At 39.7% G+C, this 27,415-nt stretch overlaps 1 protein-coding gene and 1 pseudogene across 2 annotated transcripts in view; one reads left to right on the top strand and one right to left on the bottom strand.

Annotated features, from left to right (window-relative positions):
* KLHL32 (kelch like family member 32) overlaps positions 1-27,415 on the top strand; it is a 244,098-nt gene that overhangs the window by 118,849 nt on the left and 97,834 nt on the right. For both annotated transcript variants that reach the window (XM_006156098.2, XM_027774801.1), the window contains exon 4: positions 5,402-5,509. In XM_006156098.2, the coding sequence (XP_006156160.1) occupies positions 5,402-5,509 (108 nt within the window). The remainder of the gene's footprint in view (positions 1-5,401; positions 5,510-27,415) is intronic.
* Positions 17,821-18,904, bottom strand: LOC106735674 (40S ribosomal protein S6-like; annotated as a pseudogene).

Genomic DNA, 27,415 nt, shown 5'->3' with positions numbered 1-27,415 from the left:
TCCACCTGTGATCAGGACCCTTCTTTCTCCAATGGAAGAGAATAGGCTATTGTGGTTAATTGAACAGTCTCAGTAAGCTTCACCAGGCAGTCCGTATGTGAGGTATAACCAAAAGGCAATGAAGGATAATCACCACTATCACTAAATTGAGCAAAATGTAATCTCTGTTGATTCAGAAGATAGTTATGCCTGTGGCCCTCGTAAATGTCACTAATTATGTAACACTGAGTAAATATAGATGTAAGGGACCAGGCTGGATGTGATGCAGTCTTTGCAAGCTGCTCTTTTCAAGGGCTTCCTTTTACACATCTGTTTACTTTCATTTATCTCTCCTGAACTCTTCTCAAAGGGAAGGGTTGAATGTGCACTCACAATGTACCTGTAAGGTGATTGGAATTCTCAATAAAATGGGAATTCACAGTTCATCTTGTTTGTGCCAGTATAACTCCAAAATTGCACATTGTCCACCAGGTAAAAGATCATATGTCATCAACTTTGAGGGCTTAAAAAAGTCTGTGATCTGCCATCTTATTTCGAAGAGGTAGTAGAATTTCTGTCGGTCCGTTTTCTGGCATAATTCACCAACCTAAAATGTGGTTGTAGCTCATCTTGTGAATGCTTGACAACTAACGTGACCCAAGGAAGCTTAATTCATGGGCTGTGATTTTAGAACTCAATTGGTGTCATTTCTGTGTGAAATAAAGAGAGAACAACACACCATAAATCCACAGCTTCCCCTGTGGTAAGCACTTAGTGCAGATTCTATTCTCACAAACTGGGTTTTCAATTAGAAAGATTTGTGGTGGCGGCAGCACGTTATCAGCCAAGAGTGAGCAGTGATGACTGTAAATCTCAGCCTGGCTGAGGCTTTCCCCAACACAACACAGTGTGAACCAAGCAAGAATCTGTGCAGTGCTTTAGTATTTCTAAGCAGAACCTTATCCCGTGCTTTGGCAGACTTGTGGCTTGATAGAGGACATTGCCATATGTTCTTTTCTTTTTCTAAGTGTCTAGTTTTGAACTCACTTATGTTTTTGAAGTGTTTAGCTTATGGTAGATGCTCTTTCTCTTTGACTTTAACTACAATTTTATATTCCACTATCTACAACACTTCCATACAGAAACATGTTTTCCTATATAGAACACATTCTTAACGTTTGTGACACTGTAGAATGTCAGGACATTGTCTGCAGTTGAGATTTTTGAAGAGCATGTTGGTCCATTCATTAATTCATTCACTAGTATTGCATATATGCGTACCGAGGTCTAGGGGCACCACAGTGAGTAAAGAAGAGATGGTGCCTACATTTAAAGAATTTACAGTTTACTTTTCTAAGAAATGTGATGCTAGGAGATAGCACTGTTGGTCTCATCACCACTTCTGGTACCAAAAGAGGCTTTGTCCTTCCTGTGCACGCCACCAGGTCTCCAGACACTATTTGTAAGATCAGGCAACCTGGGTGCTGAAGTCTTACTGTGCCAGATGGCCAGGTTCTTCCTAGCATTAGTGGTATCTAATGAGGCTTTTCATAATTGCAGTGCCTTGTAAATCTGTTAAACCCAAGGCCTTGATTTAATGACTCCCTTTTTTATCTGTACGTTAAGCAATTGTCTATTTTTTAAAAAATCACAATGAGCATTTAGTTTGTAATATTAAAATTTCAAGACAATATGATATGATGTACAAATGGAAGTTTCACATTTATAGAAGTGATGGCAATTTATATGATGAGGTCATTCTATAAAGTATGAGTGTAGGAGAGTATTGCAAATGGAGTCAGGATAGTTTAGTCTGACTTCCTCACCTCCAATCTTATCATGGTTGAAGGTCACAGGATAAACAACTTACGTTATTAGTTGTACTGCACTTGCATGCTTGTTATGTAATTATGACTTTGCTATTTTTTACCATTCATGTACTGTATGTGTGTGTGTGTGTGTGTGTGTGTCTGTGTGTGTGAGACAGTCTGGTTTCGGCAGTGAGCTATGATTGTCTGCATCCTCTTTAAGAGAAAGGGAGCACCTGGTCAGCTAGCTCTGCCCTGCTGGCTAGTTCTGCTCATCTTGGCCTTGTTTCTGCTAAGTCAGTCCTCAGTGCCCTGGCTTGGCTTGGCCATGGCTCAGCTATGCTCTATCCTGTGGGTGCCAAGAAGGAAGAAGCGCTTGCAAGGGCTCCTCATGCATGTTATAAGCTCCAAGGTGGAGGAAGCGCTCTGTGAGTGCTACCGGAGCTCTGTGAGCTCTCACCAAACTCAGTCAATGAAGAACATAACAACAGGGACCAGCAGATGATATAATTGTTACGTCACTGGACTCCCACAGAGTTGACTGTGGTTCAAGTCCTAGACCTGGTGGCTTGAAACTCACACTGAGTGTGTGTACATGCATCCCCAAAATCCTGAGAGGAGAATGGAGAAGGGACTGTGGTATTACCAACCCCCAGGGGAGCGATCTCTCTCTCTCTCTCTTTCTCTCTCTCTTTCTGTCACTCCAGCAAGTACACATGGCCTATAACAGGAAAAAAAAAAAAACTCTCAAAAAAAGAATATGAAATCAATGTCTTGTGTCTTTTTCCAACTCTCTGCATCTGTGTTTGACCCATTCTTTGGAGGTGGAAAGAACCTGGCAAAGCACAGAGTATGCAGCAAAAGTTAAGTCTAGCAGGTAATGATAGGAAATTTGAGTGACATTGCCAGAAAAGTAATTGAAAAGTTTGAATCCAGGCAGGAGATCTTTCCAATTGGAATCAGAGAGACATTTGAGAGTAGGATATCAACTTGGAATATTAAAAAACAGTTTCTAGTTATTGAAATCTGTGTGCCAGGTATTATGCTTGACATTAACCATGTTTGTATCTAAACCTTAAGACAAATTTGTGAGGTTGGGGTAAGTCCCATTCTGCAGATAAGGGACATGAGGCTCAGAGAAGTGAACAGTTAGTCATAGGTCACTTGTCGTGTTCAAGGTAATTTGCCCACATGTCCAATAGATTGCTTTGAATATTGATTTCTTCCTGTACAGTACTGAATATTTCAAATATAACAAAAAATTTAAATTGCAGTTGCTTGAAATATACCAATCACACGTCCATTTTAATTATCTAATACTAGTGTAAATGAATAAAATTAAGTCTCTTCTTTCCCTCTATTATTATGTTCTATAACCTCATAATATTAATAAACTTATTTAATTCTATTGGTATAAAACAGTAATAATTGTGATGCTCTTTTATTACTTATACAAACATGCGTAAGTATAGATGTACATTATTTAAGCAACATGCTCTCTCCTCAGTTCTGCTAAGTCAAGTTTCCAGTTTAGTGGCTCACAGTCCTCTGATTGAGGATCCCTCATTTGTATTTAGTATTACTTTTGTAAGACGCTAGGAAAGCAGATTAGAAAAAAGAAAAAAATCTCTTGGGACCAGCAGATGGCATAACGGTTACGTTGCTAGAGTCCCACATGGCCAATCGTGGTTTGGGTCCTGGACCCGGAGGCTTGACACTCACACTGGGTGCATGTGCATACGTACCCAAAGTCCTGAGAGAACTGAGGAGAAGGGGTTGTGGCATGTTCATTGCCCCAGCACGTGATTTCTTGCCTTCTGTCTCTGTCTCTTTGGCGAGTGCATGTGCCCTATACAAAAATCTCTCAAAAACAAACAACTCTCTTGACAGCTTGTTCTGTTTTTGCTCTCAGGAACCTTTCTCATTTCATTATCCAGAAAATTCTTGTGCAGTTTGAGCCATTTCTATCCTGCTCTGGGCCATTATGAGTCTGCGGGAGAGCAGGTGGCCATCACATCATGTGCAATACAACTTGGGAGACTTGTCACAAACCACAATTAGACTGTTGGTGGCCAAGGTGTCCAGTACACAAAACACTCCTATTAGGCATTCTGAGGGCCTAGAGATGACCTAGAAGCCAAGAGCAAAGGCCAGGCCTCTCTTGGGGAAGGTTAAGTCTTTACTACACAGAAGAATACTTTAACAAATAGTTGCATTTCATCACCAATAAATAACTTTATACTTGTTACGTTGAATTTGATAAATGTGTAAAAATTAATATGAACTTTTTTTTTTGGTTTGTTTCAGAAAACACATGCAGGGTCCAGCAGTTAGTGTAATGGCTATGTCGCTGGACTCCCATGTAGTCGATCGCAGTTCAAGTCCCGGACCCGGTGGCTTAAACTCATGCCGGGCACGTGTGTGTGCGTGTCCAAGATCCCAAGAGGAGAAGGGAGGAGAAGGGATTGTGGCGTGGCCATCCCCCCAGGGGGTGATTTCTCACTTTCTGTCTCTCTGTCTCTCTCTGTCTGTCTGGTGAACGCACGCGCCCTATAGCAAAAACCTCTCCAAAAAAAAAAAAAGAAAGAAAGAAAACACATGCGTTTATTTTATTTGAGAAGTTTTTATTTTCTTTTTAGAGGTTTTTGCCTTAGGGTACATGTACTCATCAGAGAGACAGAGACAGAGACAGAGACAGTGAGAGCAAAAGTGAGAAATCACAATCTCCAGGATGGCCATGCCATGATTCCCTTCTCTTCCATTCCACTCCCAGCATCTTGGGAATGCATGCACATGCTCCTGATGTGAGTTTTAAGCCACCAGGTCCAGGATTTGAACTGCAATTGGCCATGAGGGAGTCCAGTGACGTAACTGGTACACCATCTGCTGGCCCTGGCAAGTTTTCATTTTGAAAATTTCAAGTTTTTTTTAGCCATACTGATCTTTTGTCAAAAAACTGATTCTCAGTAACTTGATCATTAGGAGAACTGATTTGAGGCCAGCCTGATTTGCACTGAAAAACTTTAACTCACACAGTGGTTCTCGAATCTGAGTGAACACCAGAGTTACCTGGAGGTCATGGATTGTTGGGCCTCACTTGGAATTTCTGATTCAGTAGATTTAAGATGGAGAATCTATACTCGAATGAATTCCTGGTGGTGTAGATAGTGCTGGTCCAAGAGCCACACTTTGAGAACCACTGGAATGGAGTGCGTGACACATGGCAGATAAGAGGAACAAGATATGTCATTGGAATGAAGCAGAAAAAAGGCAGCGAAGTCAGGAGACAAAGGTGCCACCCTTGTGGCCTATTGGACAGACTACTAAGGCTCGTTGCACATTCCATGGTAGCATGAGACCCCAGATGGAGAGAATGATTTTGGTGAGCCTAAACACAGTCACTTCAAACAAGACTCCTGGGAAGGGGGTACTCCATGCATTGGTACTGTAACTGTTCAGACCTCACATGACTGGGGCTTATGTGAACGAAGCTTTGTAGAACATCTCAAAATCAAAGTCAGCATTTACCTTGTAAAACTTTTCTTAGTCTCTCTAGGACTTTTTTAACCTTGCTTTTTTTAAGTCACATAATTCTGTCTTTCTTTCCTCACCAGGCTATGTTCAGTCTTTGTATGGTGGAAAGTGGAGCAGATGAGGTGAATTTACATGGTGTGACCAGCCTTGGCTTAAAACAGGCTCTGGAATTTGCATATACAGGACAGGTATGGAACCTAATGTGATCTGAGAGACTTAAAATTTTAACTGTACCTAGCCAGAGGAGATTATCCTCGAGATAATGAACTTCAGTTATTTATTTATTTTTTGTGCTACTCATTTCAATGTTAAAACATATTTTACATCTTAATTTTATAAATAAAGGAATGGAAAGCTAAAAAAAATACCATTTTATTTTGGTTTTGCTATAGGGTACATGTGCTTGCTAGAGTGGCAGGGGCCGGGGCTGGGGGGGGGGAGATGGCCACACTGCAGTCCCTTCTTTCCCAGTCTCCTCTTGGGATTTTGAAGACACATGCACCTGGCATGATTGTCAAGTTGCCAGGTCCCAGATTTGCATGGCTTAGTCAGTCATCCAACACCTTAACCTCCATGCCACCTGCTGGCCTACACTTTGATTTTTAATATGATCCAGTGAACATAGTATCAAAATCTTAATTTGGTGTTTTCTGGTATAAATTTGTTAGAGGGTGTGTGTGCTTGCCAGAGAGAACCACATAGAGCCAGAGAGAGAGAGAGAGAGAGAGAGAAGGAAAGTGAGAAAGCACCTCCTGTGGGGGGTGGTCATGCTGCAATTTCTCCTTCTGGGATCTGGTCATGCATGCACACATACCCAAACTGCTGGGTCCTGGATTCAAACTGTGCAGTAGGTCGTGGGATCCAGCCACCTCAACCACCATGCCACTGGCTGGCCTGGTATAATTTTTAAAATATCCTAATGAACCATCCCAAAGGAAAGAGTTTGTATGATGATGATTCTCATCATTATCACTGAAACTCAGTGGCTCAGTTCTAGCTCTGTTGTCTTAAAAGCAAGACAAATAAATTTAAAGCCTCAAAAAACAACATGCAGCATCATGGACCTTGTTCTCTAGGTGTATCTCTGGGTCAAGGCTAAGGCATTTAGGTTAGAGTGTGATGGTTTGGAATCCTAATTTGTTCACCACTAAAACTGTTACAGGATTTGTAGGGATCTCCAGAGGATATCCGTTTACATTTGAGAACTACTCAAATCCTTCAATCCAGACACAGACTGGGTGTTTATCCTCTTATAAAATTTCACTTTTTAATTCCATTTTATCCAACTTGGGTTTGCCTTCTGTGCTAAAATAAAGGCCTCTTCCCTTGACAGGCTCACATCATGCTCAAAGAGAGACACAGAAACATAATCCCATAACCTCACTGGGATGGGAGTTTCAAGAGAAGCAAAAGAAAACTTAGGGGGGAGGGAAGGTGTGGCCAAGTGTGACCACCAGTACAGAATTTCACAGAGAAGGAAGTATGGGGTCGTTAGAAAAGTCATGACATGTTTTTGCATAGGAAAAAAAAAGATAGAAAAATGCTTTTCTATCTCAATCAAGACTTTTCCAACGACCCCATATTTGAGTCTTGACTATATTAGAATTTATCATTTCACTAACTTTCCTTTAAAAGCTTATTAAAACATCTGATATTGTCCACTCTTTTTTCTGGACTAGTAGAGTTTGAACTATCTGTCGTAGAATAATTGAGGCAACTCTGGCAGCTGGAATGAAAATTATAAGGAAAAAGGGGGGAAAATCATCCATCAAGTAAGAGGTTACATAGGAAAGGAAAGGTTCTGGATTACAGAATCCAAGCCAGTCCCATCTCATGCCCTCGGAAATTAAGGCAGACAGTTATTGCTCACAGAGTTGCCTAACACATCTGTCGCACACTTCTGGTTTATGGATCTAAAGAGAGTTATCAGCTCTAAATTTCATCTTGTGTGTTTCACTCTTTGCATCCAAACTGTAGTTGCACCCGAATTTGCTCATCTATAAAGTAAGATTGATAATCCATAGCTCACACTTTACTGGTGTGCAAGGGGGATGAGAGAGTAATATTGGTGTTTTGATAACTAACAAGTGAGTGATTTCTGTACCCAGCTGCATTAACAGCTAAATACTTTCATCTTAGCAAGTATAGACAGTAAGGCATGTTTAAACTATTGGTAAACTCAAGGGCACAAAAATCGCTGTGAAAGCTGAGTTAAAATACATGTGCAAATATAGGTAGCTGCTTATTGTTTGCCTTGATTGCCTTGTGGTTTCTTTCAGAATAGCTAAGTTTGTTATATATATGTGGTGTGTGTGTGTTTGTTACTCTTTTTGTGTGTGTGTATGTCTCTTTGTTTCTCTCATATCTGTGTGTGTGTGTGTACCCACACAAACACACGTATGCATGACTTGTGACACAAAGGATCATTATGAAACATAAACTGAAGATAGCACAAGGGGACCTGACAGTTTTCACAGGTAAGAAAACTATTTGGAAAGAAGAATTTTACAGAAGGGTAGCCATATCCTGTGCCCAGCAATCCTATGCCTCACATCCTCAAATACCACTTTAATAAAGAAAAGGAAGCTAAACGTGAAGAAAAAAATATGTCTGTATAGCTAATATAAGTGCCTTTGGAAAAAAGCAGAAGGCTAGCTTAGGGCGTGGTGGTTAAGGCAGCTGGTTACCATATGGCTGACTGCGTGATTCAAGTCTCAGACCAGATGGATTGAAAGACAAACTGGGTGCATGTGCACACATGCCCAAGATCCCAAGAGGAGAAATAGAGGAGAAGGGACTGTGTCATGGCCTTTCCCCATTGGGGGTGCTTTCTCACTTTCCCTCTGTCTCTCTCTCTCTGTCTCCTTCTGGTGAGCACATGTATCCTCCAGCACTTGAAAAAAGAGAGAAAAAGGCAAGATCTAGGACAAGACCTAGAGTTGGAGCTGTTCTGTCCAGCTACCAGAGACCCATTTTTGACTGTGTATCTACAGAAGGGTGACAAGCCCGTGGTATACAGAGGCAGCTCATCTGTTCAAATCGTGTATTGCCAGGGCATGAATGGGGGCTGATATTTCATAACATCCCTTCTGAAAAAACTAGCGAGCAGCTCCAGGCATTCTGTATGTGTTTAACCTAATCTTTAAAACAGTTCCGAGGAATATGGTAATCCCCAGATGACAAATCCTGGGAGGTGAGGTGAATTGACAAAGGTCATTCTCCCAGTATGTTTTCTCATTTTAGTCAAACCTAGTTTTCCTCATTTTAAATCTATTATCCTTGTTGAATGTCCTATGTCATTAAGAAAAGTTTAGGTCATGTTTATTATATTTTGTTGAAGGATGCAGGGAAGTGTTTGGACAGTTTAGAGAGTAAACTACAATCATGTGTTGCCAAACGACAGAGATATGCTCTGAGAAATGTGACATTAGGCAATTCTCATTGTACAAACATTGTAGAGTGTACTTGCAGAAACGGATGAATCGCCGACTACACACCTAGGCTATATGGGACCACTATCCTATATGCAGTCCTTGTTGACAGAACTTCACTATGTGGTGTACGCCTGTATTTTGACGGTTTTCTCAACCTGAAAGCTGTGCCTTTCCAACACTGGCCCGCGAGGGTTTGTAGCTGTTGCAGCTGTACTGTCTATATGACTGGTCTTTGCTGCGGAGCAGAAGTCGTTATGTATAGTCCTTCTCAGACAATATTCAATGACATCTGGTTTGTTAAACATCAAAATGACCATATAATAAATCTGTTTTTCCTTTGAGGTAAAGACAGATAATGGCAAAAAGATGAAGTTATAGCATTTGCTTGGGAAATATCAAAACCTGCTTTCTCTTACTATGGAATTTAATTATCATAAAGCAAAGAGTTTGGAATATGCGAACATAAATAAAAATGTAATTCTTCAGTTTCTTACTTACTACTTGGATATATTCACTGATTTTTAGCTTTCTTTATTTTTTAAAATTTTTGCCAGCGAGTACATGTGCTTACTGGAAAAAGACAGAGACGGAGAGAGAGAAAAGTAAGAAATGATCCTCCGTAGGGGATGGCATGCTACAATCTCTTCTTCTCCATTTTCCTCTCAGGATTTTGAGCTTGCACTTACATGCACCTGGCATGGTTTTTAAACCACAGGTTCCTGGACTCAAACCACGGAGTCAGCTAGGTGGAATCCAGCACCTTTACCACCATGCCACCTGCTGGCCCACATAATTTTTTATAGTTAACCATAATGTGTATGAAGGGGCTTCAAAAAGTTCTTAGAAGATGCACGTTAAGAAAGAACTATGTGTGGATTTTTAAAAAAAAGTACCAAAATAAACTTGTACTTTAATTTTATTTTTTCACAAACTCTTTGAAGTCCTCTCGTATAGATTTGTAAAAAAATCAGAGTTAACGTTGAATTTTCTACCTATAGCTATTTCTACTGACAGTTGATTATATGTTTAGTCAATTGTAGTAAGCACAGTATAAAAGGTAAGTATTTTAAGTATCTAAAAATTGTTGCTGTCTTGGAGAGAAATTGAGGTATAGAATGAGAGTGATGAATGAAGGCCTCTGAGTGTAACAAGATGAATGCTGCTCCTCCCACACCGTGCTCTCCAGTATGGCCTTCTTAAAATTGGCCCACCGATTTCATTTCATCCAGGAGATTTTAAAGTAAAAGCAAACTTCCCCTAATGCTCAGATATCCTCTGGAAATACATGTACTTATAAAGTAGCAAACAGGGCTGCACAAGTACACGTTCTGCCTTTGCACTAAATAGAGGTATTTCTTTCTCTGGGCACACCCTGCTTGGGCAGTGTTTGAGCCGAACCCAGGATGCATTGCAGCCTTCATGGGTATCTTTGCACAGTCATACACAGATGTGGCGATGACAATATAACCAGCCATGACAGGCCAATGGGCCAGGCTACTGCTGCTCTGCAAGCACTGACTGGGAGCTAGGTTGGAAGTCAGTGGGGTGACAAATTGTCACTGGGCAGATCTGCCTTAGGAAGAAAAGGATGAAGTGAATCTACAAAACCACAGAATCCTTCTTCCCCTAGTGGGCAAGAGGACCCATGCTGTTACCCTGGCCTCATGCACTCTCCTCACTTTCCAGCTTTGGCCAGGAATTTATCTATGTTTCAGACCAGTTCTGAGTAGAAAAAGAGACATGAGGAAGAAGCAGGGGTAGGGGTTGGAGTAGGTAGACACTGATGGAGATGTTGCCTGGAAGAAGGAATCCAGTCCAAATGAACAAGAAGTCAGCCCCCAGGAGCAAGCAGGTATTGCTAATAAAACACCCAGCTAGACTGTGATATGACGAACAGTTAACACTGAGACTCTTTTATAAAGAGTCCGGCTGGAAAGATAGAAGGACTTCTAATCCCAAAGGCTTTGGACTAGTCCTCTAGGAGTTAGAGTGACTGAGGACCAAATTGGAAGAAAATAGAACAAGGCTACAATGAAACTTATTGTTTAGCCCGCTAGCTAGGATGATGTTAAAGAAGATAGACTATATGGTAAACACTGTGATGAATAGCTTACATATGTTGCAGCAAGGGCTTAAACCTTCTTAGCTTCTTTTCACTGTCCAGAGAACTGTCCTGGTGTTCTGTCTGATATAACCTGATGGAGAGAGTCTAGGAGTCCAGTGCATAGACAAACTATGCACCTAATGATAGCAACACTTGCAGTCCCATTTAACATTCTCCAGTTCCAGGTGCTTCTAATTTTGTCAGCCATGAACCTGCTATGTAATATCTGCGGATCTGTAGAAGAAAAATTCTTTGGTAATTGTGTTCCCTTGCTTTTTTTTTTCTTCATTATCCAATAACTCCAGCCCTTGGTTTCTAAACATTAAAAAGAACCCAGCTCTTTGGGGACACTCATCATAGCTATCTTTTACTGACCCAGAGAATGCTTGAGTACAGTATTCAGAAGGAAATATTTTTGGGTTGTCAATAAAGTCATGATGAATTTTTCTGTTTTTCTATGCAAAAATGCCTCATGGTTTTTCCAATGACCCAATATATAACTGTTAATATTTTTAAGCTTTTTGAAAATCTAGAAAAGTACGATACTGGGTTCAGTGAAAAAAAAATTTAGCTGTAATTATGATCTTGTAAAAATATACAGTCAGGGATTGAAATCTAAAGGAAACTTCCCCTTAATTTCCATACTCTTAAAGGTAATTCTTTTTTCTTTCTGATTCTCATTTGAGTCTCTAATAATTTCATGTAACATTTTCTTAAACATAATATAACTCTGGTGAGACACACACTTGTGGCATTACATTCTGATGATTATTAAAACTGTGTGTATTCACCTCAGCAGAACACTTTTCTCTAGAGACTGTCATGTCAAATCAGGCAGCAGAATGACAGGAGTCTTAACTGGAACTGCTTTCTCATGGACCATCCTTTCACGGGGGAGATGTGTCACTTTATATGGAAAATGTTTCTGTCAGATTTGCTTATAAACATAACCTGCTTGTACTAAATGGCAATACATGGAACAAATTTGGGAGAAAACGTTCTTCAATACCTCTCTTGGGAGCCACGTTAAGATTGTTGAGTGGTTTAAATATTTCAGCTCCAAAATCCCTTCTTCTTTTGGAAGTACTTACAGAAGCCTGGACAGTAAAAGGCCCCTGAGGTACCTCTACTATGTCTTAGGCTCTAGAGAGAACAGTTTGAAATCCACATTGTAAAAAAAAAGAGTGTTCTGAATTTTGCCAAAAGTGATCATTTTGTCCTCACTTTAATTCTTGTACAATTGTGCCAGTGTCCATGACTGGACTGTAGACACAGAAAGTTCAAGAAAAGAGAAACAAAAACAAGTTTTAATTTTGTGGGTAACTTTTTTGCTTCCTTGGATCTTTTGAAACTGTTCTAGTCTGTTCTGTGCTATTAACAGAAAACACCCGAAATGGAGTGATTTGTAAGAATGGAGTTCTATTCAGGTCATGTTTGGAAATCCAAAGTCCAGGGACCACATCTGGCGAGGGTCTTCTGCTTATAATACAGATATAATATGGTGATGGGGCAGGAACATTTGTATCCATGCCCATGTGTCTGTGAGATACACAGTCAATGAGAATAGAACAGAGTTCTCCTTACTAACCCACCAGTAGTCATTCATGGGGGGGAAGGGGGGTGACTTAGCCAAATGACCTTAATCCTAATTTCCTCCCAAAGGCCTCACCTTTTTTTTTTGGAGAGATTTTCACTGTAGGGCGCGTGCGCTCGCCAGACAGACAGAGAGAGACATAGAGACAGAAAGTGAGAAATCACCCCCCAGGGGGGATGGTCACGCCACAATCCCTTCTCCTCCATTCTCCTCTTGGGATCTTGGGCACGCACACACACGCGCCCGGCGTGAGTTTTAAGCCACCAGGTCCGGGACACGAACCACGGTTGACCACGTGGGAGTCCAGCGACATAGCCATTATGCTAACTGCTGGTTCCCAAGGCCTCACCTTTTAACACCATAGTTAGATTAAGTTTTCACCCCTTAATCCTATCACAACCAAATCTCAACATAGGAATTTTGAGGAGCATTCAAATCATAGTAATATTATTTGCCTTTGGGGAGATTTTCTCTTCTATTGTATATATTTTTAAATAAATAAACATATTAGTGTGCTCCCTGTTTGAGGGTGAAGTCATTGCATGTTCATAGTTGTGGTTTCATATTATGTATTGACCCACTTAAGGAACAAGATCTTCCCTATGATCATTGGAGGCTATATACCAGATGGAATTCTAATAGCTTCCTAAGATGTCAAATAAAATGATAAGCCAGTGATAGTTTGGTGTTCAAAAGTGGTAAGGACAGGTTTGGGACCTAATAATTTCCTGTGAAAAAAATGAGAAGTGAGATTTTTAGAAGTACAAGAACTGAGTGATCCCCAGAATCTTACTTTTCTCAGCTGAGGACCCAAGAACAGCTTTATTCAGCCTGTCTGTCCCTCATGGAGAATAGTTCATTCAGATCAAGTGAATCATGTGGGAGGGTCTCTTATCTGTAGAGCAGGGTCAGTTCTAGCTGACAATCTCTACTTCATGCCGGTGTATTCTCCCTTACTAAGTCTGAGTGTACTATCTGGCCAGACCATTCTTAGAGTGTAATTTATACTTAAAGAATTATAAGCCAGTAGATTAATGTCTATAATGTCTCTGTATAAGGACTGTAACAGTGGCCATACTTCTGAGATCAGCTTTCCAATTCAGTAATACAATTGGTATTTTGAGTTTTGGGGAAAGAATGTATTCTGGTTTTCCCCTAATAATTTGCAAGCTTTTGGGTTCTCACTTGTCTTGTACTCACTCTGTAGAAACAGGCTACGACCTCATTTACCCACCCAAAACTGGATTTGGATGTTGAGACTAGTAACACACACACCAAAGGGTATGGAAAGTATTATTACTCACATAATGAGGCTTTCTGGGAAGAACAGTGGCTCCCAAAGACATACAAAGATGACTTAGGAAGGAGAGCTTGGCTTTTACTGGAGACAGAGCTGGAATGATGGTTCACCATGAAAACAGAGACTTGTGTGGCTTTGAGTGAGCTTTTGAGCTTTCTTATATCTTGTTCTGTATGTGGACAAGTTAGGAAGAGAGAGGAGTGGGACTTTAAAGCTGTCAGCAATCAGACATTAAAAAAGAAGACAGGATTGGCAGATGGCGTGGTGGTTTAGGTACTTGAGTCCCACATGGTCGACCACAGTTCAAGTCACGGGCCTAGTGGCTTGCTTTCTCACTTTCTCTCTCTCTCTTTCTGGTAAAATTAACAGATAATAATAATAATTAATTAATTAAATTTAACTTTTTAAAAGGAAGGCAGAATCTGTCAGTCTAGCATTCTACTTGAGTAATAGTCAAATTTTAAATGCAGATATTTTCTTTTGGACACTATTAAACTCAGTTACCAAATGAAAACAAAGTGTATTTGGACAATATACTTGCAACATTTTTATTTTTTGCTGGCACCAGTTTTGCACTGAGGAACCTTTTGTGGGTCAAGGTGCTTGAGCTCACATGTGTGGAACATGAACCCTGATAACTCTGTGAGGGTCTCTCGATACCTGAGGTAATATTAGAGATAAGAATGAGGGCAGCCCCCTCTGAGCTTTACCTTTATCTTCAGTGTGTAAAAGTCCCTTCAGGCCCAGCTGCAGTAGTGTGCACTGCTAAGACACTGTGTTCATTTGGAAATCCAAAGTCCAGGGACCACATCTGGCGAGGGTCTTCTGCTTATAATACAGATATAATATGGTGATGGGGCCGGAACCTTTGTCTCCATGCCCCTCAGGCTGAGATGAGAATAGAACAGAGTTCTCCTTACTAACCCACCAGTAGTCATTCATGGGGGGGAAGGGGGGTGACTTAGCCAAATGACCTTAATCCTAATTTCCTCCCAAAGGCCTCACCTTTTTTTTTTGGAGAGATTTTCACTGTAGGGCGCGTGCGCTCGCCAGACAGACAGAGAGAGACATAGAGACAGAAAGTGAGAAATCACCCCCCAGGGGGGATGGTCACGCCACAATCCCTTCTCCTCCATTCTCCTCTTGGGATCTTGGGCACGCACACACACGCGCCCGGCGTGAGTTTTAAGCCACCAGGTCCGGGACACGAACCACGGTTGACCACGTGGGAGTCCAGCGACATAGCCATTATGCTAACTGCTGGTTCCCAAGGCCTCACCTTTTAACACCATAGTTAGATTAAGTTTTCACCCCTTAATCCTATCACAACCAAATCTCAACATAGGAATTTTGAGGAGCATTCAAATCATAGTAATATTATTTGCCTTTGGGGAGATTTTCTCTTCTATTGTATATATTTTTAAATAAATAAACATATTAGTGTGCTCCCTGTTTGAGGGTGAAGTCATTTCATGTTCATAGTTGTGGTTTCATATTATGTATTGACCCACTTAAGGAACAAGATCTTCCCTATGATCATTGGAGGCTATATACCAGATGGAATTCTAATAGCTTCCTAAGATGTCAAATAAAATGATAAGCCAGTGATAGTTTGGTGTTCAAAAGTGGTAAGGACAGGTTTGGGACCTAATAATTTCCTGTGAAAAAAATGAGAAGTGAGATTTTTAGAAGTACAAGAACTGAGTGATCCCCAGAATCTTACTTTTCTCAGCTGAGGACCCAAGAACAGCTTTATTCAGCCTGTCTGTCCCTCATGGAGAATAGTTCATTCAGATCAAGTGAATCATGTGGGAGGGTCTCTTATCTGTAGAGCAGGGTCAGTTCTAGCTGACAATCTCTACTTCATGCCGGTGTATTCTCCCTTACTAAGTCTGAGTGTACTATCTGGCCAGACCATTCTTAGAGTGTAATTTATACTTAAAGAATTATAAGCCAGTAGATTAATGTCTATAATGTCTCTGTATAAGGACTGTAACAGTGGCCATACTTCTGAGATCAGCTTTCCAATTCAGTAATACAATTGGTATTTTGAGTTTTGGGGAAAGAATGTATTCTGGTTTTCCCCTAATAATTTGCAAGCTTTTGGGTTCTCACTTGTCTTGTACTCACTCTGTAGAAACAGGCTACGACCTCATTTACCCACCCAAAACTGGATTTGGATGTTGAGACTAGTAACACACACACCAAAGGGTATGGAAAGTATTATTACTCACATAATGAGGCTTTCTGGGAAGAACAGTGGCTCCCAAAGACATACAAAGATGACTTAGGAAGGAGAGCTTGGCTTTTACTGGAGACAGAGCTGGAATGATGGTTCACCATGAAAACAGAGACTTGTGTGGCTTTGAGTGAGCTTTTGAGCTTTCTTATATCTTGTTCTGTATGTGGACAAGTTAGGAAGAGAGAGGAGTGGGACTTTAAAGCTGTCAGCAATCAGACATTAAAAAAGAAGACAGGATTGGCAGATGGCGTGGTGGTTTAGGTACTTGAGTCCCACATGGTCGACCACAGTTCAAGTCACGGACCTAGTGGCTTGCTTTCTCACTTTCTCTCTCTCTCTTTCTGGTAAAATTAACAGATAATAATAATAATTAATTAATTAAATTTAACTTTTTAAAAGGAAGGCAGAATCTGTCAGTCTAGCATTCTACTTGAGTAATAGTCAAATTTTAAATGCAGATATTTTCTTTTGGACACTATTAAACTCAGTTACCAAATGAAAACAAAGTGTATTTGGACAATATACTTGCAACATTTTTATTTTTTGCTGGCACCAGTTTTGCACTGAGGAACCTTTTGTGGGTCAAGGTGCTTGAGCTCACATGTGTGGAACATGAACCCTGATAACTCTGTGAGGGTCTCTCGATACCTGAGGTAATATTAGAGATAAGAATGAGGGCAGCCCCCTCTGAGCTTTACCTTTATCTTCAGTGTGTAAAAGTCCCTTCAGGCCCAGCTGCAGTAGTGTGCACTGCTAAGACACTGTGTTCAGACCAGGCTAGGTCCACATGGAAGACTTAGGTTCAATTCCTGGTTTAACCAAAAGGCAATAATTGCGTGCACCTGTCATCCCAGTGTTTCAGGAGTCTGAAGCAGGAGGATCACAGACTTGAAGCTAGCCTGAGCAACATAGTAAGACCCTGAGTGAAAGAGCCAGGTATGGTGGGAAACACCTGTAGTCTCAGCTGGGAGGCTGAGGCAAGAGGATCATGATAGAGCAAGTCATTGCCTTAAAAACAAACCCAAAACTCTTTTTCAGTGAGTTGAATTTCTGCCTTTCTTTCCTCCACTTGCTTTCCTATTCTCAGCACCTTCCACTCTCACCTCACGTAGGGAATGAAAAGAGAAGTATCTCATTTTTGCCCTTGATAATGGTTTTATTATCCTAAGTGGGGCACTAGACAATTGGGCCTTCTCTAACTGATATTGTTCAAAGTAAAAATGGCTAGTATCCAGCAACTCACACCGGTTGATCAACCCACCTGCTTAACTCTGGCTGGGTTTTACACTTCTGTGCATTTGTTTCTTCTTGGATATTTCTGCAGAAAGTCCGGTTGCCACACATTTAATAATCCATGGTATGTGTCTGAGATCTTTACTTTGCTCTGGAAAACTTCTAAATACCAATCTTTTTTATTTTTCAAGAATTATTTTATTTAACTTTATTTATTATTATTATCATTATTATTTTCCAGTTTGATCAGAGAGACACACACACAGAGAGAAGAAGTGAGAAAGCAATCCATCAGGTCCGAGACTTGAACCGTGGTCGACCATGTGGGAGTCCAGCGCCTTTTACCATCATGCCACTTGCCGCCCCCCTAAATACCAATCTTACATCCATGTTCTTTTTTGATTATTAGAATTTTTTATGTTGACTACACTTAGAATCATTTCCCAAAGCAAGTTTGACCCCTCCTTTAGGTGCTTCCACAAATCATCTCTGAGTGGAGAAAAGTTAACAATTAATTTAGTGGAGATTCTTAGTTAGCTCCATATTTCTTTTTCTTTTCTTTTTCTTTTTCGATCTGGTCTTATTTTTTTCTTTCTCATAAAAATCTTATTTTTGACTGGATTTAGACTTAGAAGTAGAAGCTCTCAGAGAGGACAGCCTGCGTCTCTTCGCAATCTGTTCTTGGCGTTTTTCTTTAGCCTCCTTCATTCTCTTGGCCAAAAGTTTAGCATATTCTGCTGCCTCTTCCTTATTTTTCTTAGTACGTTGTTTCTTTTTTCTTTTCTTTTTTTTTTTTTTTTGGAGAAATTTTCACTGTAGGGCGCGTGCGCTCGCCAGACAGACAGAGAGAGACATAGAGACAGAAAGCGAGAAATCACCCCCCAGGGGGGATGGTCACGCCGCAATCCCTTCTCCTCCATTCTCCTCTCGGGATCTTGGGCACGCACACACACGCGCCCGGCGTGAGTTTTAAGCCACCGGGTCCGGGACATGAACCGCAGTCGACTACATGGGAGTCCAGCGACATAGCCATTACGCTAACTGCTGGTTCCCTTAGTACGTTGTTTCTTGAGGGCAACACGCCAGCGTTTGTGTTGCAGGACACGGGGAGTCACAAGACGCTGAATCTTGGGTGCTTTGGTCCTAGGTTTCTTACCTTCTTTTCTTAAGGGCTTTCTTACCACATATTGTCAGACATCATCTTCTTTAGAGAGATTGAAAAGTTTTCAGATTCTGCTAGCTCTCTTAGGCCCCAGGCGACGAGGCACGGTAGTATCAGTCAGTCCTGGAATATCCTTCTCTCCTTTTTTAACAATAACCAAGTTGAGAACACTCAGATTGGCATCCACAATGCAACCCCGAACAGATTTGTGCTTGCTTTCTCCAGTTCTCCTTGGTCTGTAACAGGAATGTCCCTTACGCAGTACCAGGCAGACAAGGCCGTGAGTCAAGACGCCCTGCTTCATGGGGAAACCTTGTTTGTCATTTCCACCACTGATTCGGCCTACATAACCCTTTCATTCGTCACCCAAAGCGTCAGCAGCACTTCTGTGGCCATACGCTTCTCATAAAAAGTACGAAGTTTGCGTTCATCATCCACTTCAATGAGTTTCTGGCAGCCCGTGGCTGGGAAGGAGATATTCAGCTTCATCTTGAAGCAGCTGACCTCCTCCAAGTCGCCATGAAAAGGAGCTATATTTCTCATAAAAAGATGTTAGCCTTTGATGGGCTTTTAAAGTACATGAAGTTTTCTCTTACCCAGGAAAAGAGAACAATTGCACTACAGCCTCATCCTGCATGCTGGAAAGCTCTCACTGAAAGTTCCTTTGAGAGAACTTATACTTATGAAAGATTCCCCAGAAAATATGAAGCGTGTCCATCTGGCTTGGTGGGATTGAGCCTGATCTGATACCAGGCTGTGAAATAAAAAGCCCACCTTTACTATCCTGAGAGGAAATTCTTAGATAATATAATTTGTCTTCACAAATTACTCTAAACATCAGAGGACTGTCATAATCATATATAAAAAACAAACAAAAGGAAATAAATGTATGTAACTCTTCCAAAAGGCATGATAGACTAGTCACCGGTCTATGTCGACAGTGGGTCAACTCACCTAGTTAACACAGGCTGAGTTGGGACTGTGGTTGGGACAGCCGTGCTTAGAAGCAGGCTGATGCCTGACAGTTGTGCTAGCAATGCCACAGCCGTGCCTGAGGTGACGTGAGTTTCCAGAGTAGTGCTCTCATTGTACATTCTAACCAAAAACAATCAACAGTATGTTCTTGCTTTTTATCATGATAGCATTCCAGGAAAATTCAGCATACTTTGACATAGAACAAAAAAAGTGTGGGGGCAGCTTTTAGCATGGTGATTAAGACAGCTGGATCCCAAATGACTGAGTGTGCAGTTCAAGTCCTGAATTTGGCAGCTTGGAAAACATGCCAAGTACATGTGCATGTGTGCCCAGAATCCTAAAAGGAGAATGGAGAAGGGATTGTGGCATGGTCATCCCACATGCAGGAGGTGCTTTCTCATTTCTCCGCACCCCTCGTCTCTCCAGTGAGCACACACACCCTCTACAAAAAAAATTTTTAAGAGTGTTTATTTGTAAAACAGAATTTGGTTCTGGGCTTTGATCTTTTTAAACAAATTTCCAGTTACATGCACAACAGGCAGGGCATTCCACTATGGGGGCTACAGGGAAATTCTTTGTGGTTGGTGACTTCTCTGTACATTGTATGGCATCTAGCATCCTTGGCCACTGCCCAATAAATGCTTGCATTGCCCACCCTCCTAGGATGACCAACAGCATCCACAAAATGTCCAAACTGCAGCCTGGAAAGCAGTGCTGACTCCATTGAGAAGAACTGCTCAGGTGTTTCTATACCTCAGTAAATCAGAAAACTAAATGACTGGGTTTTAAAAATCTCTATTAACCTTTGCTTTTTATACAGTGTTGTTATAAAATACAATTTTGATGATACTGAAAGTATTACCAAATAGATCATTCCCCGACCCTCTTAATGTCTGCTGAAAATGTTCCATTGGATCTCAGGGTCTGGAGAAGCTAAATTCTCTTTGGTATTTTCACTTTTTGATCTAGTATTAAATTATATTTGCTTTTAAATTATGATACTGAGAAGGTGATAGCCAGATTTGTGGTCCACTTATAATAATTATGAGAATGTATGTGTGTGTGTATGTGTGCGCATGTGTGTTATCATTTCTCCTGACCTTGTATTACTTTGTGTTTCCTATTTTCTCTTACCTTGAGTTATTTATGTTCCTTATATTTTAAATGTGTATATTGGTGCCTCAGATTCTTCTAGAAATGAAGCAGAGTATAAGTAAACAGAGTGCATAAAAAGGTTTGGGGCTTTTGTCTGAAAGTTTTTAGAGTCCCAGGGGGAATGTAATGTTAGCTGTAGGCATGTATGTGGTGCTACACCCTGTTTATCCTGCCTATGAAAACGAAGTACCTCCAGATCCCCAATGTTCCATAAGCAATCATTCCACTTGCTTCCTAAATTATTCTGCCACTACAAATAAGGGACATGCAAATTATGTAAAAATAAATAACTATTTTTTATTTCTGAAACTAAAAAAATGTTTCTTGTATGCTTCTACAAATATAAGTAACAGTAAAAAAGGTTTTACTCAAATTCATACTCGTGTACACATTATACATATTATCTTTCTGCTTTCCTCTGGATTTTGCCAGTGTGCGTATGTAATTTTATAAAAAAATTTGTGATTATAATTCACTTCAATTTCTTTTTTAGAATTAGACAAGATGTAATTATATTTATCCACAAATTCATGGTGTATAAATAATATTACTTCATTGTAATCCATTTTTTCCTGTTTGGGTGCTTTTCAAGTAAATTCAGAGACTTGGAATTACTTGATCAAGAGGAGGCACATATTTTTTGAAGAACTGCCTGTAGGAAGAGTTTTACAAGAGCGTCTGTTGGACAGCTCTTTAAACTTGCTTCTTTAAGATAGAATTCTGGAGCCCTCTGCTGGAAGCATTTAGTATTTGTACAAAGTAGTAGTGTATGGGAGTTTTACCATTCTAAATATAAGGTTTCTAAAAAGAGAATAACCTGATAGAAAAAATATACAGTCTTTAGGAATTTGTATCAAGAAATTAAATTGGCCAAACATAACTTTTGAGAAGATATTATTTCTAAGTAGAGACCAATTTAAATAAAATAATGATGAGAACATTCAAATGAAAGATTAATTTGAACATACTGATTTTGCTGTTAATATGTGAATATTTATTTCCTTCATATGCTTCATAAAAACCATCCATTTATGTTTTATTCTAAAGTTGTGGTTCATTAATTCAATGAGCACCTTTTATCTGTTCAAAATTTAATAGATGTTAAGGATGCATAAATGGAAAAAATATGCACATTGAGTGTTTTCCAAATGGGTCAAACGGTGATAGGAAATACCAGATAAATAAATACAACATTGAACTTTTAATAAATTGATTACTGGGGGTCTGAACTATTTGCATATGGAGTATATTGAAAATACCTAAGAATGCTCAATGCCAAAAAGTTACACTATTTAGAGAATGAATAATTGAGTTGTGGCATTTACCAGAGCACCACCTGAAGACGTTAGACATGGTGATTACTTTTAAGATAAAACCTCAAAACCTTGGACCATGAAAGAAATCATTGCTAACTTGTACTTCAATAAAATTAAAACCTTCTGATCTGAAAGAGGTACCATCAATAAATTGAAAAGAGAAGCCACAGACTGAGTGAAGACATTTGCAAAAGATACATCTGGAAAAAGAAGATTATTCAAAACAAATGAAGAACTCTCCAAACTTAACAATAACAATGGACAAAGATCTGAACAGAAACTTCACCAAAGAAGATACGAATGTAGCAAACAAGTTTATAAAAAGATGCTCAACATCATATTCATTAGGAAATTGCAAATTAAAACAAGTAGACACCGTTACAGATGTATCAATACCCTACACCAACATTCAAAACATTGGCAATATTAAATGATTATGAAATGTGGAGCAATAGGAAATCTCTTTGCTGATAAGAATATAAAATAATACAGCCACTTTAGAAGACAGTCTGGCTGTTTCTTACTAAATTAAACATACTATTACCATATGATCCAGCAATTAGACTCCACGGTATTTACCCAGATGAATCGAAAACTTATGTTCACAAGAAAACCTCCACATGACTGTTTATAAAAGCTTTATTCATAACTGCCTAAACCTGGAAACAACCAAGATGTCCTTCCATAGGGAAATGGAATGAGTACATCCAGACAAGAAAATAGTTTTCAGTGCTAAAGGGAATGAGTTTAGAGCACTGCCCTGAAAAGTCATGAAGGAAAGGCTTATCAAGCATTGAAAAGACACAAAGGAAGCTTAAAAGCATTTTACCAAGTGAAAGAAGCCAATCTGAAAGGCTACATATTGTGGGATATATGACATTCTTGGAAAGACAAAACTTTGGGTACTAGTAAAGAGGTCAGTACTTGCCAGGCATTAGAGGGTAGGAATGGGTGAATGAACCAAGCACAGGGAATTTTTCAGGCAATGATACTACTCTGTATGCTACAATAAGGTTAAATGCACATTATTATACATTTGTCCAGATCCATAGAATGTACAACACCAGGAGTGAACCCTAAGGTAAATTGTAGACTTTAGGAGATAATGATGTGTCAATGTATGTCCATCTGTTATAACAAATATACCACCCTGTGGACGATGTTCATCATATTGGAGGATGCTGTGCATGTATAGGCTTGGGGGTAAAGGCAAACCCTACGTGCCTTGAACTGAATTTTTCCATAAACCTAAATCTACTACAGAAAAAACTAAAGTAAATTTTTAAAATGCAAGTAAAATAAAATGTAAACAATTTTTACCTCACAGGCTATGAAAAAACATGATAGGAAGATTTGGCTTCAGGGTTGTAGTTGGCCAGCTGGACTCATATATTTCTATGTTCTTGATATATCTCTATGTGAATTACTATAGGGATCACAAAATTAGCTTATCTTCAGAATGGAATGCTTGGTTTTTCTCTCCAAACTGGCTTCTTCCTTTGTTTTACTCTTAACAATTGATGGCACCTCAGTATACCCAGTTGGCCAATACCTAGACTCTTAGAACCATGGCAACAAGAAAATGTGTCTTAGTAATTATCATACCCACAGTGCCTAGAAAAGTGCTTGGAGCACGGTACACACTCAGAATAAGATTTGCTAATTAAATGGGCAAATTTCTGTGCCTTCTGTTTTCTCATCTGACAGGAAGGATTAATATTTACTTGTTAGTGTGGGAGTGGGAAAGGGTGTAAGGAGGCCAGATAACACATATGAAGTGCCCCACATGCCACTGGTACGTGTAGGCGGTGTGTAAATAGTAGAAGTAGAGTCCCTTATCTATGAGGTACAGATGATCCTCAGCTTACAATGTTTTGACTTAACAATTTTCAATTTTCTTTTTTTTTAAAGAATTATTTACTTCACTTTATTTATTCATTCATTTTATTTTAATTTGACCAGAGAGAGACAGAGAGAGAGACTGAGAGAAAGTGGGAAGGTGAGAAAGCAAACCACCAGGTCCAGGACTTGAACCGTGGTTGGCTATGTGGGAGTGCCCAGCATCTTAACCACCGTGCCACCTGCTGGTCCCCAGTAATTTTCAACTTTCAATGGTGCAAAAGTGATTAGAATTTAGTAGAAATATTACTTCAAGTACCTGTAAAAACATTCTATTTTTCACTTTCAGCACAATAGTCAATAAATTACATAAGATATTTAACACTGTATTATAAGACAGGCCTTGTGTTAGATGATTTTATCCAACTCTATGTAATATAAAAGTTCTGAGCACATGAGGTAGGCTAGTTTGAGGTATGATGTTCAGTGAGTTAGGCATACTAAATGTAACTTTGACAATATTTTCTGTTTACAATGAGTTTTTCTCACTGTAACTTCATAAATTGAGGAGCGTCTGTAGATTTATTTTTCTGTTAAATTAATGACAATAACAATAGAAGCTACATTTGTTTAACTTATAATATATCAGGCATAGGACCAGCCGATGGCATAATGGTTATGTTGCTGAACCACCATGCAATTGATTACAGTTTGAGTCCTGGACCTGGCTGCTTAAAACTCACGCCAGGTGTGTGAGTGTGAGTGCCCGACATCCCAAGAGGAGAATGGAAGAGAAGGGACTGTAACATGGCCATCCTGCATGGGGGTGATTTCTGGCTTTTTGTCTCTCTATCTTTCTCTGTCTCTCCAGTGAGCTCATGCACCCTAAAGCAAAAACTTCTTAAAAAAAAAAAAAAAAAAAAGGTCAGGTATTATCCTAAGCATTTTATCTAAGTTATTTCATTTTATCCTTACACATACCCTATGAAAGTAGATAGCAGTAGTTATGTTTTAAAAATAATAATAAGACAGTACTAAAGAGGAATGCGTCAGTGACTTATCCAAGTTTTTATGCCAGCCTCTAAAGCCATATTTTGCCATCATTTCTTATAAAGGAAATGCAAAGAATGCCCCCAAATATTAATGGTATTTTTTTATATGAAGAATTATTTTGCAGCTTTTCTCAATGAAATTAAGCTTCCTGATGCTCCCGTAGCAATCTTTGCCCACCATTGTCTTAGCATTGATTACCACAGTGTAATTCCACTTGGCCTCTTCCTCTTTCACTACGTGAACACCTCACAGCCACACAGTAGTAGCCCTTATTGATGAATGTCAGTATCCATCCTACTCATTTTTTTCCAGAAAACTTCTGTCTTTAGACATTAGTATTTTAAAATAATCTTTCCTTTTTGGTCATGCCAGAATTTTAAAAAACTAGCTCTGGGGGCCAGCAAGTGGTATTAGTGGTTAAGATACTGGTCTCCAACAGGGTCGACTGAGGTTCAAGTCCTGGACCTGGTGGTTGAAACACGCTGGGGATGTGTGCATGCATGCATGCCCAAAATCCGGAGAGGAGAATGGAGGAGAAGGAGGAGAAGGGATTACAGTGTGACCATTTCCCCTGGTGGTGGTGGTGGGGGGGGCGTGATTTCCCTCTTTCTGTCTCTCTGTCTTTCCAGTGAGTGCACATGCTCTATAGCAAAAATTAATCTCTCTCAAGAAAGAAAGAGAGAGAGAGAGAGAGAGAGAGAGAGAGAGAAAGAAAGAAAGACAGACAGACAGACAGACAGACAGACAGACACTAGCTCTGTTATGGAAAGCTCAGCTTCATTAATGAAAAGTGCTGTGGGATGAAACCTACCGTCTTCCTCACACTTGAAAGAGCAGTGATTATAAAAGTAAGTCTTAATAATTAATTTGGCTTTTCTTTTAACCTGTAATGACCTTCATGTTTCATCATATTTTAATTGCTGGGACTACTTCTTTCTCTTAGAGTTAGAAACTCAAAAGTATGTTCTGCTTTTTAAAATAATTAACCACATTTTAGGGAGTGTAAGTACTATATAATTTATCTTTACATTTTGTTAAATAATGTATTTTATTAATTTAAACATAATGAAGGAAGCTGTGTGGAGATCACTAGCTGACAGAATTACTAATATGAGAGCTTCGAAATGCTGGAATCACACAAATGAAGGAGCCAAAAAGAAAAGGTGATCTGCTTATATATAAAAGGACTGAGTTTTCTTCATATGAAGATTTATTTTTAAGCTTCCTTCAGTGAAATTAGGCATCCCCAGCCCCCTATTGCCCAGCACTGTTTTAGCATTAACTGCACAGTAGTTTGGTAATTCCGCTGGACTCCTTTCTTCTCTCCTCGAGTACCCATATCGAGTATTTAATCTGTCACCCTTCCGTATGTTCTAAACTGGAAAGGAAGAACCAATTTCAGTAGCAACATGTATACACTGGGGGATTTTTCTCTAAATTGCATTAGTGGGTGCTAAGCAGTGGTGTAGTGGTAAGCCAGCTCTGGAAGGATGACTCACATGGTACAGTTCATAGTCATGTCCAGAGACTTCCCAGAACACCTCAAATAAATAACAGCATTAGTGATTATATTAATGAGTGAAATTGCTGCAGGGCAACGTGTGGTTTTCCTGGTAGCTATAATACCTGTGTCCTTGTCTATCCCAAGATTTCTTCTTGCTATCCTAGAGAAGGCCATGCTTCTGCAACCTGCCTGTAAACTTAATTTCAGATGGACCAAATGAGGATGTGTAAACTTGTGGAGTAAAATAATATAATTACCAAAGTTATTACCAGAAGTTTCTTTTTTTAGCTTGGAGTGTTACTATTATTTTATCTTTGTGGTGTTTAACAGTCTTTTCATATTAAACATATTAAAAAAGAAAATCTGATTTTCTCTTTCTGCGTGCTCTAATAGAAGGAAAAGTTTGTTGTTTTCTCATAAATTGAAATATCTGTAAATTGATATTTTTAAATGATTGACATTGAGGTCTTTTAGAAATGTACTATTTGGAGGAAAGCCACTTGACGAATCTGTAATTTAGGGAATTGATCATCAAATCACAGATCTTTTACTTACAGTACCCAACTCAAAGGTTACCTTTATTTGGACATATTATAGCTGTTGATTGAAATGTGTATTGTGTTGGGACCAGCAGTTGGCGTAATGGCTATGTCGCTCGACTCCCATGTAGTCAACTGTGGTTCGAGTCCCAAACCCGGTGCTTAAACTCACACTGGCATGTGCGTGCATGCCCAAGATCCTGAGAGGAGAATGGAGGAGAAGGGATTACGGTGTGTCCATCCTCCCTGAGGGGTGATTTCTCGCTTTCTGTCTCTCTGTCTCTCTCTGTCTTTCTGGCAAGCTCATGCGCCCTATAGCAAAAACCTCTCCAAATAAATAAATAAATAAATAAAAAGAAATGTGTATTGTGTCCTTTCATTTCACTCCTCCAGTTGGATAACCCATCATGAGGATTAGCCTGTGCCTAGGCTCTCACAAGCCTTTTGACTTCTATCTTCCCCAGAAATGGTATTTCAAGGAGATACATCTCTATAGTAAATAATTCTAGAGGTGTTCTTCTAGGATGTTCAACATCAATGGACATTAAATAGGATAGACTCTGCCATCAACACCTAATAAATAGCCTTTTGGCTGGAACCGCCATCTTCCAGTAATTAACCAAAACAATAAACGCAAAGGGAAA

Source organism: Tupaia chinensis, unplaced genomic scaffold, assembly GCF_000334495.1.
Source record: "Tupaia chinensis unplaced genomic scaffold, TupChi_1.0 Scaffold000478_3, whole genome shotgun sequence".
NCBI classification, from domain to species: domain Eukaryota; kingdom Metazoa; phylum Chordata; class Mammalia; order Scandentia; family Tupaiidae; genus Tupaia; species Tupaia belangeri.
The sequence above is the reverse complement of the archived record's forward strand: the minus strand, read 5'-3'. Positions and strand labels throughout refer to the sequence as shown.